This window comes from Zonotrichia albicollis, chromosome 12, assembly GCF_047830755.1.
Source record: "Zonotrichia albicollis isolate bZonAlb1 chromosome 12, bZonAlb1.hap1, whole genome shotgun sequence".
In the NCBI taxonomy this organism is placed as follows: Eukaryota; Metazoa; Chordata; class Aves; order Passeriformes; family Passerellidae; genus Zonotrichia; species Zonotrichia albicollis.
The window spans coordinates 17,191,929-17,208,086 of NC_133830.1; the positions used below are offsets into that span (position 1 = coordinate 17,191,929).

Consider the following 16,158-nt stretch of genomic DNA (forward strand, 5'->3'; position numbering starts at 1 on the left):
CTCGCCGGCAAAGTCGTGCCCAGAGTCCACCTGTCCGGTCCAGGAGCCGCCGTGACGGGAGCAGCGGGACAGGGCCAAGGGCTGAGAGGCCCAAGCAAAGGGAGACACCGTCACGGACATCCTCCAGACGCAGGCGCTCCTGCCAGCAAGGCTGGGCCCAGAGCCCACCTGTCCGCTCCAGGAGTTGCCATGACAGGAACAGAGGGACAGGGCCAAGGACTGAGCGGCCCAGGCGAAGGGACACATGGCCAGGGCCATCCTCCGGACGCAGGCGCTCCCGCCAGCAAGGCTGGGCCCAGAGTCCACCTGTCCGCTCCAGGAGTGTCTGTGACAGGAGCAGTGGGACAGGGCCAAGCTCTGAGAGGCCCAGGCGAAGGGACACATGGCCAGGGCCATCCCCCAGACGCAGGCGCTCCCGCCAGCAAGGCCGGGCCCAGAGTCCACCTGTCCGCTCCAGGAGTCGCCGTGGCTGCAGCAGCAGGACAAGGCCTAGGGCTGAGAGGCCCAGGCGAAGGGAGACATCATCGGGGACGCCCCCCAGACGCAGCCGCTCCCGCCAGCAGCGCCGGGCCTCGACTCAGACTCTGCGGTCCCGGAGTCGCCAGGACAGGAGCAGGAGGACAGCAGCGAGTGCTGAGAGGCCCAGGCGTAGAGGGACGTGGTCGGGGACATCCCGCAGGAGCAGCCGCTCCCACCAGCGACGTCGGACCTCAACTGGGACCTCCAACAGCAGCGCGTAGCGGCGTCATCTTTTCTTTCTAGGCCGTGTGTTCCGTGCCGGAAGTGAAGGTGAGAGTGGTCAGTGCAGGGACCCTGAGATGTGCAGCTCTGTGAGCAAACCCTATTAGCTCTTGATGTTTCTACTGGCAGGAAGAAGTCTGGGCTAAATACCTTGATTTCTGTGTAACGGTGTATTCAGTGAAAAGTCACTTAAGGATGTGGCTAATTAAAAAGGACTCTTGTTCCTGCCTTTACACTCCAAGCTCAGATGCGTCCCCACTGCTTACCCTTGATAATGAACCACTCCTTAATGGGCTTGGATATGCTTAGGGAGACATTCAGGGCAAGGTGGCTCTTAGGGAAGCTGTGTCTGAAAAGGACGTGTGCTGTGTTGCTAACCTTGAACAATCTCATTTCAGTAAAGCCAAAAAAAGAAGAAAGAGAGTGAGACACTGCCTCAAGTGTCTGAAGACAACTTCTACAGGATTGCTGCGGATTTGAAAGAGGCCTTTCAAAGAACAAGCCAGAATAGATGGTATTTCCTCCGTCTATTCTGGTTTGTTCTTTGAAAGACCTTCAAAGAACAAACCAGAATAGACTGAGAAAATACCCTGGGACAAAGAGCATGCACAGGACTCTGCCCCAGATGACCATTTGGGACCTTTGCCTGAGGACGACGCAGCTCAGGAGACGACTTCTTTCAAGTTTTCCTTCTTTGGAGGCACAGCGGCGTTGGGCATCAAAGAAGGTAACAGCAGAACCCTTCTAACAGTGCCATTGCTAAGGAAGAGCTCCTGGCAGGCACTGTAGGGCAATATGGTGTAAAGAAGGTCAGGATGCAGGGGATTTTCAGCAACAGAAGTCAGTAATTAGGCAGAAGCATTTTGATCTTCAGTTCTGCTTGCCAGGGTTGTGGTAGATTATTGAGAGGTGCCTCATGCTTGCATCTCAGGAATTCTGAAAGGCATGCTTTGAGAAGGCATTGGGGTTTTTGCTGAGGGGTGAAAAAGCTTGTTCTCATGCCCTGAATTCCTCAAACAGGGAAAAAGGTGACACACCAGTCATATCAAGTTTCATAGGACCTCACAAGGCTTTTAAGGAAATGTGCGTTAATGTAGAGGGAGGAGCAAAGTCCGAGAGCTGGCCCCAAGATCCATGAACATTCTGTTTGTTACTGAATTCTACTCTTGGACCTTTAGAAAAAGGAAATGGAATGACACATGACCATTGGGGTGTCCTAACCTTAGATAAAATGAGGCCGTCTGAAATGGAGATGAAACAACATTAACTCGAGTCCAAGTCATGTAGGAGAGAAAAGAAACCCCGTGAAGTTATCCCAAATATTAAAAAAACCCAACGCAACAGCACAAAAGAACGAGCCCCCCAGACTTGTGCTGAACTGAGAAGGCATTCAGTGTCTTCTGAATGCAATGAGAAATGTTTAAGAATACATAAGGGATCCCTGGAACAAAGTGGAAAATACTGGAGCCGAGATGTAGCTTAGAAAGTCTGGCAGGGTCAGATTCTGTCCTTCCTAAATCTCTCTTCTCCACTGTAAGTATTTCACGTGAAAGGAGGAATTTTTCCTGACGAGTAGAGGAATAATCTGGTTTTGGCTTTTTTTCTCTATTGGTGCTGTCATTGCAGAGCCTCACGCGCTTGGGACAATAAAGCCGGTAAAAGCCACATGGCAAGAGGACCCACGTTTCCAGGACAGCAGTTCTGAGGGTGACGATGAGCCTGAGATGACAGAAATCGAACAGGACCAAGAAGTGCAAGTTGCATTTCTCTTTGTTGTCTACTTGGCTGTAGTAGTTGGATGCTGTGGGAATATTAATAGCAGCACTCAGGGAATGGGAAAGTGACATTGCACACCTCTGAGCAATGAAAGTCATCTTGGAAAACCGTTGGTGCTGCACAGAGTCAAAACTCCCAGCAGCCCATTGGATGTGAATGTGAATATGGAAAGAAAGAGTAGAGCACAAGAAATTAACTGGGTCATTTTGGTTTGACCAACTCCAAACTGAGTTTGGCCAAAAGCCCAAGACACAGTCAGTTTTCTCTTTTAAAAGAGGGTTTTCTAAAATAAAAAGCTCCATTCGGTTCCTAGGGAATAAAGCTTTTCAATGTACGCCATTTCTCTGAAGCACTACAGGATTAACTTGTGTTCATGGAATTTGATAGTACAATTTGGGATGCTCAAATCCCTTTGTCCTTTTCTAGGTTTCTTTCTTTACCCCGCACAGAAAGTGCTAGAGTTTTTTTTTTCTTCTCCAAAGATGATGAACGCCTAAGAGGTATGAGAGAATTTCTTTACCCTCTTTTATATTTTTTTTCCTTTTAAACCCTTCCTGTAATTCAGTGAGGAGGAAAAAATGCTGCCTAGCTGTCAAAGTTTTCTAGTCAAAATTTGCCACCCTCACTTGTGATCCAAGTTGTGGCAGAATCCCGTGAGAAAGTCCTGGCAAAACAAAGGCCAAAACTTCTGGCTTTCTTTTCTTTCAGACAATTACCGAATAGGAATCTGGAATTTTAGAGTTTACCAAAAACATAGTCACTTGACAGGTTACGTAGACATTTTGGATCCTTTCAGGTATTTAAATCATCTTTGTCTTTTTCCTCTCTTTCTGCAGTTACCATTAGGAATGTTGAGTGTTCTTGTCAGCCACATATGTCCCTGTGGTTCTTTGTCCTAATGAATCTGGGGCTTTCTCTTCTGAATCCAGTGAATTTTGTATTTAGAAACAAAGAAAACAACATCCAAAGGAAACATGCACAGTCCCCAAAACCTGCACAGGCCACCAAAACAATTGCTGGTTAGATTTTGTAGAATAGAGTCTTAAGCTTAAAGGATGTGCCTTCCATGAGATTGATTCCATAACTCTGCTGCAATGCACTGCTGTGTTCACACAGTTCCCGGCTTGCAATCTTCCAGGCAGCCTGATTGACAGGGTGTGTTGAAATGGGGAGCTCAGGCCTCAGCAGGCCTCAGTTCTGGGGGAAGAGGTGGCGTGCTGGTGCTGAGCTTCTAATGCAACAGCAGCAATTTCAGTGCAATTCAGATTGCAGCATGGTGAGGAAAAGTGCTGCTGCCTTTGATTGTTCTTAGCACAGCAGGCTGCAGTAGGGAACATTTCTGCTGGAGCCAAGGTGTGGTGGGGGCAGGAGAACAGGAAGGATGTGAAGAATTGATTTCTGATTTTAGTGCTGTGGTGGTTAAGATTGTTAGAAGCAGCAGCGCAATCACAAGTGTTTAAGGCTTTTAATTGGATGTTTCTTTTGTGCAGAGGATCCACAGTTATTTTGTAGATTAGTAGAAGCCAGTGAAGATAAAGAGGGTTGGGAAGACAGATGTAGATTACTGCTTGAGGTGAGTATGGAACATCTGTTCCCTGGTAAGTCTAGGTGAAAGCTGAGCATGGGGAGGGATTGCAGGTATGAATGTGCATGCAAAATTAAGTCATGACCTCAAGAGGAGCTTCAAATTTGTAATGAAGTGGGAAGAGAAGTTTTGTAGTGTAGCGGTGTGTATAACATCATGTTGTGTGGTCCAGTCAGGAACACCATTACATCTTTGTGTGTTACAGGAGCAGCTACTTAAGTGTATGTAAGGATAGTGAATGTAGAGACTTCTCTTCATAGTGGATTCAGGAACTTCTCTGAAGAATTTGTTAGATTTTCATTATTTTCTGGAACGCCAAAGGAAGCATTAGGATACCCTATAGGAAGTGCAAGCAGACCAATAAAGTTTTTACTGATTAGAAGTGAGTCAGGTTTGTTCCTTGAAAGTGTTGCCAAACAAGGTTACTGTGAAAATGCTTTCAAAGGTCTGACAGGGATCAATATCAGCAAAGGCTGTTAGGCCGTGTTTGGGAGCTGGGGCTGAGGCTCTGGTGCCCTGGGGAGCCACGGGAAGGCTCCAGGCCTGAGTGTGCGGCCAGGCCGGGGCCATTGAGCTGCAGCCCATCCCTGGTGGATGCAAGGGCAAGCAGGAATGCCAAGGGACCCCAGGGCCGGGCCAGGCCAGGCCAGAGCAGTGCCCCCAGCCCTCCAGGAGCGGATGGGCTCTGCCAAGCCCAGCCTGGGCACTGCCCCCGGCCCAGGGACAGGCGGGTGCTTTGCCCGAGGGCTGGGCCCAGAGCGGCAGAGCTGTCACAGCCCCAGCTGGATCAGGCCCGCGTGGAGCCCGGGAAGGGCCCGTGGGTGCCCTGGGTAGTGCTGGAGCAGCACAGGAGCAGTTGCCAGGGCCTGGGGAGGCACAGGGCTCAGCCTCGGCACGGCGACACAGCATGCAGTCTGCAGGGGACAGAGCCAATGGCACCGGGCATGAGCAGCTCTGTGGGGCTCTGAGCCTGCAGCGGCATCGGCCCCAAGGCTGCTCTGTCCCTGCCTGGCTGATGGGCAGGGCTGGAGGCCTTGCAGAGCAGGGGCCATTGTGGGCACGGCTGTCCCAGGAGCTGCCCCCTGGCCCAGCTGGGCCCCACTTGGGCAGGAAGGAGGCTCCCAGCCCCGGCATGGCCGAGCAGCTCCTGCCTCCCCCTGCCTCTGCTCTGATCCCCACGCTGCCTGCTGCCACAAGAGGCCCTGGGCCAGGCTGTCAGAGGGCTGCTTTGCCCTCACCTGGCTCCCTGGCACCAGCGCCCTCCTGAATTCTGTTAGACATGGCAGCTCTCTGTCCTGCGTCTCTGTCCTCGAGGCACGTTGTCGCTGCCAGGTGCAGGTACTCTCGGTCTAGGGGAGAAAGAAGGGAGGGAGGGGAGTTTGCAGGACAGGCCCAGAGCCGCTACCGGCTCCCAGCCCACAGAGCCGCCTGCTGGAGGAGGGAGGCTCCTGTGCCAGGGCCTCTGTTCCAGAGTTGCTGGGAGCCAGACTTTGTCCCGGCTGCTGGGCCGGCCTTTCTTTCCTGCTGTCTGGGCTAAGCTCTGGCAAACCTCGTGAGGCACAAATCTACCTCCTCACCTTCTGTGCCTCCCACCGCACCTCAATTAGCACATCTCGAGGGAGAAACTCCATCAGTCCAACGTGGGGGTTCCCTTGCCGAAATAGGAGAGTGGCGAAGAGCTGCAGGCAAGGGGAGGAGCTGATGAGGAGAGGGCGGCAGGAGCTGCCCATTGCAATGGTGGAGGGAGCACCTGGAGCCACTCACCATGCAGAACCTGTGGGCACAGAGCCCACCCTTGTGCACTTTGTCACCGCACATGTCCGGGTCAGCCTCGGCATGGCGACACAGCATGCAGGCTGCAGGGGACAGAGCCAATGGCACCAGGCACGAGCAGCTCTGTGGGGCTCTGAGCCTGCAGCAGCATCGGCCCCAAGGCTGCTCTGGCCCTGCCTGGCTGATGGGCAGGGCTGGAGGCCTTGCAGAGCAGGGGCCATTGTGGGCACGGCTGTCCCAGGAGCTGCCCCCTGGCCCAGCTGGGCCCCACTTGGGCAGGAAGGAGGCTCCCAGCCCCGGCATGGCCGAGCAGCTCCTGCCTCCCCCTGCCTCTGCTCTGATCCCCACGCTGCCTGCTGCCACAAGAGCCCCTGGGCCAGGCTGTCACAGGGCTGCTTTGCCCTCACCTGGCTCCCTGGCACCAGGGCCCTCCTGCTTGCTGTCTCACAGGGCAGCTGTCTGTCCCGAGTCCCTGTCCCTTGAATGATGTGGTCACTTTGAGGTGCTGATCCTCTCTGTCTATGTGAGCCCTGCTCCTGCCTGCCTTCTGCTCCCATCATTGCGCTGAGGAACACTGCAGTGTCCTCTGGCTGTTCCTCTGCTGATTGTGGGGAGAGGCAGGTGAGGCTGCAGCAGAGGCCCAGAGCCTCGAGGTTTGGTTCATGTTTTAACCTGCATGGATCTCCTTTAAACATAGGCGGAGAAGAAGGAGCAGGCATCTAAAATTGCTTCAGTCTCTACCTCAAAAAGAAATGTGTTTGTACCTACTACCAGCAGAAAACACCAGTTTTCCAACAGCCCATTCCTAAAAATTCGCCTTTCCATGGAACCAGCACGAACGCATCAGGGATCAGCATCCATTGGCAAAACGATGACTTCTTTTACTAACAACTTACTACAAAACTACTAAAAACCACAACACTACATTTACTAACTGATGGCTTCTAAGGAATCTAAGCACTCAACTCTCTTTATGAGGGGTATTTGAGGGACAACTGTAACAAATCCTGTGAATAAATTCATAGCACTGGACAAAGGAATACCTGACTGCTTTTTAAGTCTTTAATGTACTAGCAAAACTACACAGCTGAACCATTCTATTGTCAAAACTTTTAGAAGGTTTTTTCACCCTCATGTTTCTCTTGATAGACTTGAGATTATATAAATAATTAGATTCTGTTTCTTTTCAGTTTTCCCATTCATGCCCTGAGTATTTTGGTACAGCTTCATTTTCTTTTCAATTCTATGGTTTCCCTCTGGTGTTTTAAATCAGATGTTTTAATATTTTGCTATCTGTGGTGCAACTCTGTCGATTTACTGAAGAGGGCCAAGCAGAGCCTGTCTGCCGGCAGGTCCCAGAGATCGCTCCTTCGGGCGGCCCCGGGGCAGGAGCGGACCCGGCGCTGCCATGGCAGGGCTTCCCTCAGCTGTCGGAACTGCCAGCCCGGCTCTGTCATGGCCGGGCTCCCCTCAGCTGTCGGCACTGCCAGCCCGGCTCTGTCATGGCAGGGCTTCCCTCAGCTGTCGGCACTGCCACCCCGGCTCTGCCATGGCAGGGCTTCCCTCAGCTGTCGGCACTGCCAGCCCGGCTCCGCCATGGCCGGGCTTCCCTCAGCTGTCGGCACTGCCAGCCCGGCTCTGCCATGGCAGGGCTTCCCTCAGGTGTCGGAACTCCCAGCCCGGCTCTGCCATGGCAGGGCTTCCCTCAGCTGTCGGAACTCCAGCCCGGCTCTGCCATAGCAGGGCTTCCCTCAGCTGTCGGAACTCCAGCCCGGCTCTGCCATGGCAGGGCTCCCCTCAGCTGTCGGCACTGCCAGCCCGGCTCTGCCATAGCAGGGCTTCCCTCAGCTGTCGGCACTGCCAGCCCGGCTCCGCCATGGCAGGGCTCCCCTCAGCTGTCGGAACTGCCAGCCCGGCTCTGCCATGGCAGGGCTCCCCTCAGCTGTCGGAACTCCAGCCCGGCTCTGCCATTGCAGGGCTTCCCTCAGGTGTCGGCACTGCCAGCCCGGCTCTGCCATTGCAGGGCTTCTCTCAGGAGCTGGCTGTGCCAGCCCGGCTCTGCCAGGGACTCTGGCAGTGCCACGGCGCACGGCAGCTCTGGCACGGCAGCTCTGGCACTGCAGCCTCGGCCAGCAGGCAGCTCTGTGGGCTGGGACCCCGCTGCGGCCGCACGCTTCTCCCAGAGCCCGAGCAGCAAGCAGCTGCACGCTCCCAACACCGAGCCGGGAATGCGCCCAGGAACAGCGCGGGCTCGGCTCTGGGCACCAACCGCCCCGCCCCTCACACCCGCCCGCCCCTTCCCGCCCTCCGGCGCCGCCGCGCGCCGCCCGCGCTGTCATGGCGGCTCTCGCCCACAAGGCGGCGCCCTGAGCCCTGCAATGGCGCCGCCAACCTTCTGGCGCTCTGGAAGGCGCGGGCCTGGGCCCGTTGCAAACTGGGCCCTACGTCCCATTTCCTGAAGAAAACATATCCTGTCGGGCCTGGGCTTTACACCCTTCCAAGCCTGATCAACAGGAAGAGACGTTTAACCTGTGACACACATAGAAGCCTGCAAGCTCGAAGTGATGGCCAGGTGTTAGAAAAGCATAGTACTGGTTGCTAGAATTGTCTTCCAAGACTCAAGGCTGGGCACGTTTCACTGATCTCAAACCCAGAGGGAAGTTGACAAAGCTTGGGAAGAAGGATGCCCACTGATAGTGGACACAAATGATGGAGAATTTGACTTGTTCTAAAATTTTAAAAGTTTAATAGTAATAAATTAGTTATAAAAATAAGAATAAAAATTAGAGAAAAAATAATTTGGACAATTAGAGGTAGGACAATAAAGGACAATAAAGAAAGCAAAGAATTACAGATGTCTGGGTGCTCTGCTCTGCCTCAGAAGACACTTTGCTAACACAGGATTAACCCTTCAAAGTAATAGCCCGTTGCATATTCATATATCTCATCCATGATGCCAAAATTGTTTTCAAACAATGGGTGTTTTCTTGTTCTTGTCAACCCCCTTTTCATCTTGTAAATCAATTGTCTTGGTCCCTCAAAGTCTGGTTCTTCCTGAGGCGTTTTGGTGTCTTGTTACTGTTATCTTTCCATGAACTATTTAGAAAAAGTATCTTACAGCACAGAGTTTCTGTAGCCTACAACTATATTCACCACACTACTTTAAAAGATGAGGATAGCACTACAAAAAAGGATTAATACAACATAACTTTCCAACATAACACATATAGTATTAATTTTAATATTTGCGAAAAGCCAATCATATAATATGCATTTTTCACACCTTCTCTTCTCCTTCTTCTTCTCAAAATATATTGTAAACCTGACTAAAAAAACTAGTTAGAGCCACGGTCAGTGCCTTATTCTGAAAACTCACAGCTGGCTAACAGGTTTAGTGCCTTACAGGGCAGGATTGAGGCCCTGGAACTGGAGGGACAGACAAGTGATGAAGTGGGCAAAAGTCCTCCTGCAATCGAGGGGCACCTAGGGCAAGTCAGGCAACACCATGCATGGTGACCACCTCTGTTCCAAGGGAATGCAGGGTCCTTGCAGGCCTTCCCAAAAGCATCTCAAGGGAAGGTTTCCATCTGCCCTGCCCTGTTTGCTTGACTTCAGCTGAATCTTTCTCTCTCTGAAAGACAGGAAGCTCAAGTGTGTTGGGAGAATACTGTGAGCATTGGCAGAGGTGAACGGTCAGGAATCCAGAGGCTTGTGCAACTCTCTTCCATAGAGAGTCCCTTGTTGTATATTTCCAACAAAGCAGAGCTTAAGTGGCAAGTCAGCGATTGGGGAAATACAGCACTGAGACAATAAAGCTGTAACATGCCTTGTTTTGAGAGGGACATTAAGACAACAAATGTTCAAACAGCATGTACTGAGAAGATGAAGAAGAAAACCTAATTTTTCTAAGGTTTTCTAATGTTTATTTTCTTCTCTGTGCCTTTTGAAGATTGCCTATATCCTATTTTCATTGTTTTCTTTTTTCCTGTCTTGAGAATGAATTGTGCATTCTGGATATTTCAAGTCACAGACATAAGAAAAGTTCCATATTGTTTGACAATCATGAAAAGGTAAGTTTAGAGGTAACATCCATTGTCTTTGATGATTGGATCAGAATCAATTTTAAATACCCTTGTATGTTCTGCTCATATGCAAAGATGCTAGATTGATCTTGGAAGGGCATTAAACCAAGAAACAATTACTTCAAAACCTCGGGAGGTGGCTGCCATGGTGACTTCCCTTAAGTGTCACAGCCCCAGTCCTGCTCCATGGCCGGTTTCCCTGAGGGCTGACAGCCCCAGCCCCGCTCCATGGCCGGTTTCCCTGAGGTGTCACAGCCCCGGCCCCGCTCCATGGCCGGTTTCCCTGAGGGCTGACAGCCCCAGCCCCGCTCCATGGCCGGTTTCCCTGAGGTGTCACGGCCCCGGCCCCGCTCCATGGCCGGTTTCCCTGAGGGCTGACAGCCCCAGCCCCGCTCCATGGCCGGGTTTTCTGGTCACTTCGTGGTGCTGTTCCTCTCTCTCTGTGGAGAAAGTAGAGGCCAGGGAGCTTGCAGAGCAGGCCCAGAGCCACGAGGGCTCTAGTCCCTGCTCAGCCCTGTGTGAGCTCTGCTCCTTCCCGCCTTCTCGCCCCGTTGTCAGATTGCACTGACACTCGGCCTGAGCCCAGCATTCCCTTTTGGGGCCAAGAGAAATCTCTGCTCCTGCCTCTGTCACAGGGTGCTTTGCCAGCAGGTCAGGGAAGGAGACAGCCACGGAGAGAGGCATGAGCAGTGGAGGAAAGCCAACATCACTGCAGTCTTGCAAAATGGCACCAAGAAGGAGCCAGGAAACTGCAGGCCCATCAGCCTCAGCCCCACCCCCAGAAAGGTGACAGAACAGCTCCTCTTGGATGCCATCTCTAAGCCTGTGGAATAACAGGAATGGAAACCATGCTTGACCACTCCATAGGCACCTGTGCTGCAGTGACTGGCTGGGCTTGTGAGGGGAGAGCAGTGGCTGTTGTCAGCTGGGACTTCAGCAAGGCTTTGTCCCTGCCTCCCATAACAGGCCCCTGAGGCAGCTCAGGGACAGTGGGGCAGAGAAGTGGACAGGGGAGCTCCAAACTCAGGTAGCTGTGAGCTCAGGGGCCGTGCTGGGCCCAGCCTTGTTTGCCTTATTCCCCAGGGACCCGGCAGAAGGGAAGGAGCGCTCCCTCAGCGTTTGCTGATGGGACGGAACTGGGAGCAGGGCCTGAGGCACCACAAGGCTCTGCTGCCCTTCAGTGAGACCTGGACAGGCTCAAGAGTTGAGCAGAGAGGAACCTAATGAAATTGCACTGGGAAAAGCCTCTAGAAGAGCTTCAGGCTTTGTAATTACCAGGCAGCAGAAGTGTTTTAGTAAAGTGGAATCTATAACCTTGTCTTGTAATGTCCAGTAAGGGAAACCACTGCTTCTCTGTATGTTATAGGACCAGTTGCTTGTGTGTATGTCAAGAAAATCTTTGAGAGAAACATGAAAGAATTCAGAAACTTCCCCTGATATTATTTTGGATTTTCATGTATTTCTGGAATTCCGGGTGAAGTGTAAGGATGCCAAAAGGAAAGTGAAAGCAAACCAATAAATCTTTAAAAACTCAGAAGCCTCTCCTGTGTGTTCCTTAAAGAAGTTGCCAAACAAAGTCACTTTTGCAATCCTTTGAAAGATCTTATAGGACAAAGCATTGGCCAAAAGTGCTGCCCTGTGTTTCTGAAGAGCAGCAAGCATTTTGTGTTGATGCAAGGCCTGTACCAGGGTTTGGGTTTTTGTGTGTGTATGCTTTGAATGTGAGTCTTTGCAGGACTATTAATAATTAGACCATGTACTGAAGAGAACATGTTACTGTGTTGTGCTGTCCAGTGCTGAAGAGGGTTGAGACAGAGCAGGTAGCTCTGTGTCTGTGTGTAACTTGCATGAGCAGCACGGGAGCAGTGCCCAGGGCCTGGAGAAGCAAACGGGTTCGCGGTGCTGAGGACAGGGTGCCCAGAGCTCGGGATTGTCCGGCCAAGCTCTTCTGGCTCCTTGTGCTTGGAGCCCTGGCCGGGAGCCCTGCAGAGCCCCGGGCGCAGCTTCCCAACTTCCCCCTCTGCCTCCTCCCTGCCTCCAGGGTAAAGGCACTCCCTGGCATTGCACTGGCTGTGCCTCCCTCCTAGAGCCGTGAAGGGATCCTTTCCCAGCCAAGGTGGCTCTCCCGTGGAGACAGGAAAATGGACAAACTCCTGCTGCCCCAGCATCAGGCAGGTGCAGGGTGTCCCTGCCTGTCAGCCCCTGCCCTGCTTCCCAGAGATGCCACTGATTGTTCTAGAAGTCATGGATCTGGATTTCCAGGAGCATGTTTGCAAAGACACGAAAGAGAAAAATTGACAGGAATTGTCTGTGCTTCTCTTCCTGAGATTTTTCCAATGTATTTTCTAGTAGGAAAGCATGGACCAAACTGGCAAAGTTAATGTAATGTAGGAAAAGCATCCTCCTGTATTTGACTTGAGTGGAGGACAGTTGCAATCTCTCCTGTCAAATGTTCACAGAAAATTCTCAATGCATTTTGTGTCTTTCGACTGAGTCTGTATAAAAGATGACGATTCTCAGAAGCTGAATACTAATTTTTCCATTTCTATGAAATGTGAAAGTTGTTAGTTCATAGGATGACAGATAACTGAGGTCTGGCGGCAGCTGTGGTGGTGTCCAGGTTTATCTCCAGTACCCAATGGTGATCAGCAGCAGCATCAAAGCAGGTTCATCTTAGTTTTCTGCAGACAGGTCTTGAGGAAAACATCAGTTCACCTAGAGCAGGGTTTGAATCCCTGCAGTGCAGGTGACTCCGCACCGGCTCTCTGGGCCACCGCCTGCCAGGGGCAGGAGCAGAGATTTCCCTTGGCCGGGGCCGGAGCCCTGGCGTGGCAGTGCCTGAACAGCACCTCCCTGCCTACAGTGCTACCCTGGATGGCTGCCCCAGGGCCTGGCATTTGACCCTGCACTTGCTGCAGGAGTCCCGGCCCTGCTTCCACCCTGAGCAAACGCTCGGAGCCATCTCAGAAGCTCAGTGCCCGAGGGGGCCGCCACAAGTGGTTGCCAGGGACCTGAGGCCATGGCTGCCCCGATTTTGGGTACACCGGCTCTGATGTCAGAGTGGCCATTGTGACCTGTGCCACCAAGGCCACAAAAGGGGACGCTGGGCTCAGGCCGAGTGTCAGTGCGACCTGACAACGGGAGGAGAAGGTAAGGCGAGGACGTGGCTGCCCAGGGACCAGAGGGGCCCCACACCTCGGGGCTCTGGGCCTGTGCTGCAGCCTCACCTGCCTCTCCCTTCCCAGAATCAGCGGAGGAACAGCCAGGACTCTGCAGTGTTCCTCAACGCGACGACGGGAGGAGAAAGCGGACGGGAGCAGGGCTCACGCAGGCCTGAGCAGGGAGTAGAGCCTCGTGGCTCTGGGCCTGTTCTGCAAACTCCCCCCCCTCTTCTTTCTCCCACAGACAGAGAGTACCTGCACCTCGAAGCGACAACGTCCCTCCAGGGCAGAGACGCAGGACAGACAGCCGCCATGTCTGAGAGCAAGCAGGAGGGCCCTGGAGCCAAGGAGCCAGGTGAGGGCAAAGCAGCCCTGTGACAGCCTGGCCCAGGGGCTCTTGTGGCAGCTGGCAGCGTGGGGATCAGAGCAGAGGCAGGGGGAGGCAGGAGCTGCTCGGCCATGCCGGGGCTGGGAGCCTCCTTCCTGCCCAAGTGGGGCCCAGCTGGGCCAGGGGGCAGCTCCTGGGACAGCCGTGCCCACAATGGCCCCTGCTCTGCAAGGCCTCCAGCCCTGCCCATCAGCCAGGCAGGGACAGAGCAGCCTTGGGGCCGATGCTGCTGCAGGCTCAGAGTCCCACAGAGCTGCTCATGCCCGGTGCCATTGGCTCTGTCCCCTGCAGCCTGCATGCTGTGTCGCCGTGCCGAGGCTGACCCGGACATGTGCGGTGACAAAGTGCACAAGGGTGGGCTCTGTGCCCACAGGTTCTGCATGGTGAGTGGCTCCGGGTGCTCCCTCCACCATTGCAATGGGCAGCTCCTGCCACCCTCTCCTCATCAGCTCCTCTCCTTGCCTGCAGCTCTTCGCAACTCTACTCTTTCGGGATCAGAACCGCCACGTTGGACTGATGGGCTTTCTCCCTCGAGATGTCCTGATTGCAGTGCGGCGGGCAGCACAGAAGGTGAGCAGGGAGATTTGTGCCTGGCGAGGTTTGCCAGAGCTTAGCCCAGACAGCAGGAAAGAAAGGCCGGCCCGACAGCCGGGACAAAGTCTGGCTCCAGGAGCTCTGGAACAGAGGCCCTGGCACAGGAGCCTCCCTCCTCCAGCAGGCGGCTCTGTGGGCTGGGAGCCGGCAGCGGCCACGTCCTGCGCCCTGCCCGGAGCCCTGCGGCTGCCCGGGGAGGCCTCGAGGCTGCTGCTGCTGCTGCTGATGCGGCTGCTTGGCTCTTTCCAGCGCTGCTGCGTCTGCGGCCAGAGCGGGGCAACCATCTTGTGCTGCGTGCCGGAGTGTGACAGATGGTTCCACCTGCCCTGCGCCAAGGAGGGCGGCTGTGTCAATGTATACTTTATTCCGTTCAGGTACCTCATCTCTCTTTATGGACACCCCTGGGGAATGGTCCGGCATTTCTCACTTTCCCCATCCATTTTCCTCCAGGTCCTTCTGCCCTGAGCACCGTCCAGAGCAGGAGGTGGAGGCGACTCCTGAGCCGGACACCGTTTGCCTCATCTGCCTGGAGCCTGTGGAGGACAGAATGACCTTCACAACCCTGGTGTGCCCAGCTTGCAAAAGGGCCTGGTTCCACAGGGACTGCATCCAGGTAGGAGCCCTCCCCTCAGCGCCGGGGCACAGCAGGTGCTCAGCAGCAGCAGCGGGGCCTCGCTCACCCTGCCTGTGTTTGCCCTGCAGGGACAGGCCTTGCGCGCTGGTGCTTTGTATTTCCAGTGCCCTCTGTGCAGAGACAGTGGGGAATTCCCTGTTGAAATGCTCATCTTGGGGATCCAAGTCCCCTTCAGGTTGGTGTCCTTCTGCCTGACCTACCAGGCAGGAGGGTGCAAGTGCTGTGCTGTGCCAGGTCCTGCCCCAGGAGCCCTGGCCCTGCCCTGTCCCATGAGTCTGGGCTTCAGCTTCACCCCCAACTTGGAAAAGCCCTGGAGAAACAGCTGGGACACCCTGGACCTCCGTGAGGGAGAGCAGCAGAAATTCATCATCTCTTCCTTTCTCCATCAGAGACCCAGCATGGGAGGACAACGATGCCTTCGCAGATCTAGAAGTGAGGCACGGGCAGTGCAATGCCAGGGATTGCCTTTACCCTGGAGGCAGGGAGGAGGCAGAGGAACAGGGGTAAGTTGGGAAGCTGCACCTGGGGCTCTGCAGGGAACCTGTATCTCGGCAAGGGCTGTAAGCGGGAAGAACCAGAAGCGCTTGGCCAGACAACCACGTGCTGGTACACTTTGTTCTCAGCGCTATGAGCTTGTTTGCCTCCCCAGGCCCTGGCAATTGCTCCTGTGCTCCTCCTGTGCTGCTGAGGGCACCCACAGGCGCTGCTCTGGCCTGACGAACAGCACACAGAGTTGGGAGTGCGACAGCTGTGCTGGGCTCGGAACATGTATGAGTCAAAGTCCCCGGTGTCCCTGGGCTAGGGGCAGTGCCCAGGCCGGGCTAGGCAGAGCGCAGCATCCACTGCTGGAGGGCTGGGGGCACTGCTCTGGCCTGGCCTGGCTGGGGCCTGGGCGATCTTTGACATTCCTGCTTGCCCTTACAGCCGCCAGGGATGAGACAGAGCTCAATGGCCCCAGGCCAGCCAGAGAGTCAGGACTACAATCTGCTCATGGCTGGTCAGAATCTGAGGCCATCAGCCCCAGCTCCCACAGCTCTGTGCCGTTGGTGGTGGTTTCCCCGTCTCCATCTCCAGAGACGGGCAGCCACAGCAGGCCCCACCATGCAGCATGGCAGCAGGCGCTGCCATCTTCTTCATTGGACACCAGCAGCATCAGCAGATCAAGGGCAACACGCAGCACGTCCCCTGACCCTGAGGACAGGGTCCATTCCAGACGTGCTGGGCCCGGCCGCAGGCAAAGCTGCTCTCGCCGGCAAAGTCGTGCCCAGAGTCCACCTGTCCGGTCCAGGAGCCGCCGTGACGGGAGCAGCGGGACAGGGCCAAGGGCTGAGAGGCCCAAGCAAAGGGAGACACCGTCACGGACATCCCCCAGACGCAGGCGCTCCCGCCAGCAAGGCTGGGCCCAGAGCCCACCTGTCCGCTCC

At 54.4% G+C, this 16,158-nt stretch overlaps 1 protein-coding gene and 1 long non-coding RNA gene across 2 annotated transcripts; both read left to right on the forward strand.

Annotated features, from left to right (window-relative positions):
• Positions 1-161: 161 nt before the first annotated feature.
• On the forward strand, positions 162-4,333 carry LOC141730684 (uncharacterized). The gene is made up of 3 exons (XR_012582302.1): positions 162-789; positions 1,140-1,468; positions 2,368-4,333. It is a non-coding gene; the product is annotated as an uncharacterized LOC141730684 (long non-coding RNA).
• Positions 4,334-5,918: 1,585 nt separating this feature from the next.
• Positions 5,919-15,513, forward strand: LOC141730692 (E3 ubiquitin-protein ligase PHF7-like). The gene is given in 7 exon segments (XM_074550233.1): positions 5,919-6,000; positions 13,363-13,473; positions 13,798-13,889; positions 13,975-14,474; positions 14,551-14,726; positions 14,729-14,909; positions 15,124-15,513. Coding segments are annotated over 7 exon segments (1,260 nt in total). The 3' UTR covers positions 15,242-15,513.
• The last annotated feature ends 645 nt before the right edge of the window (positions 15,514-16,158 follow it).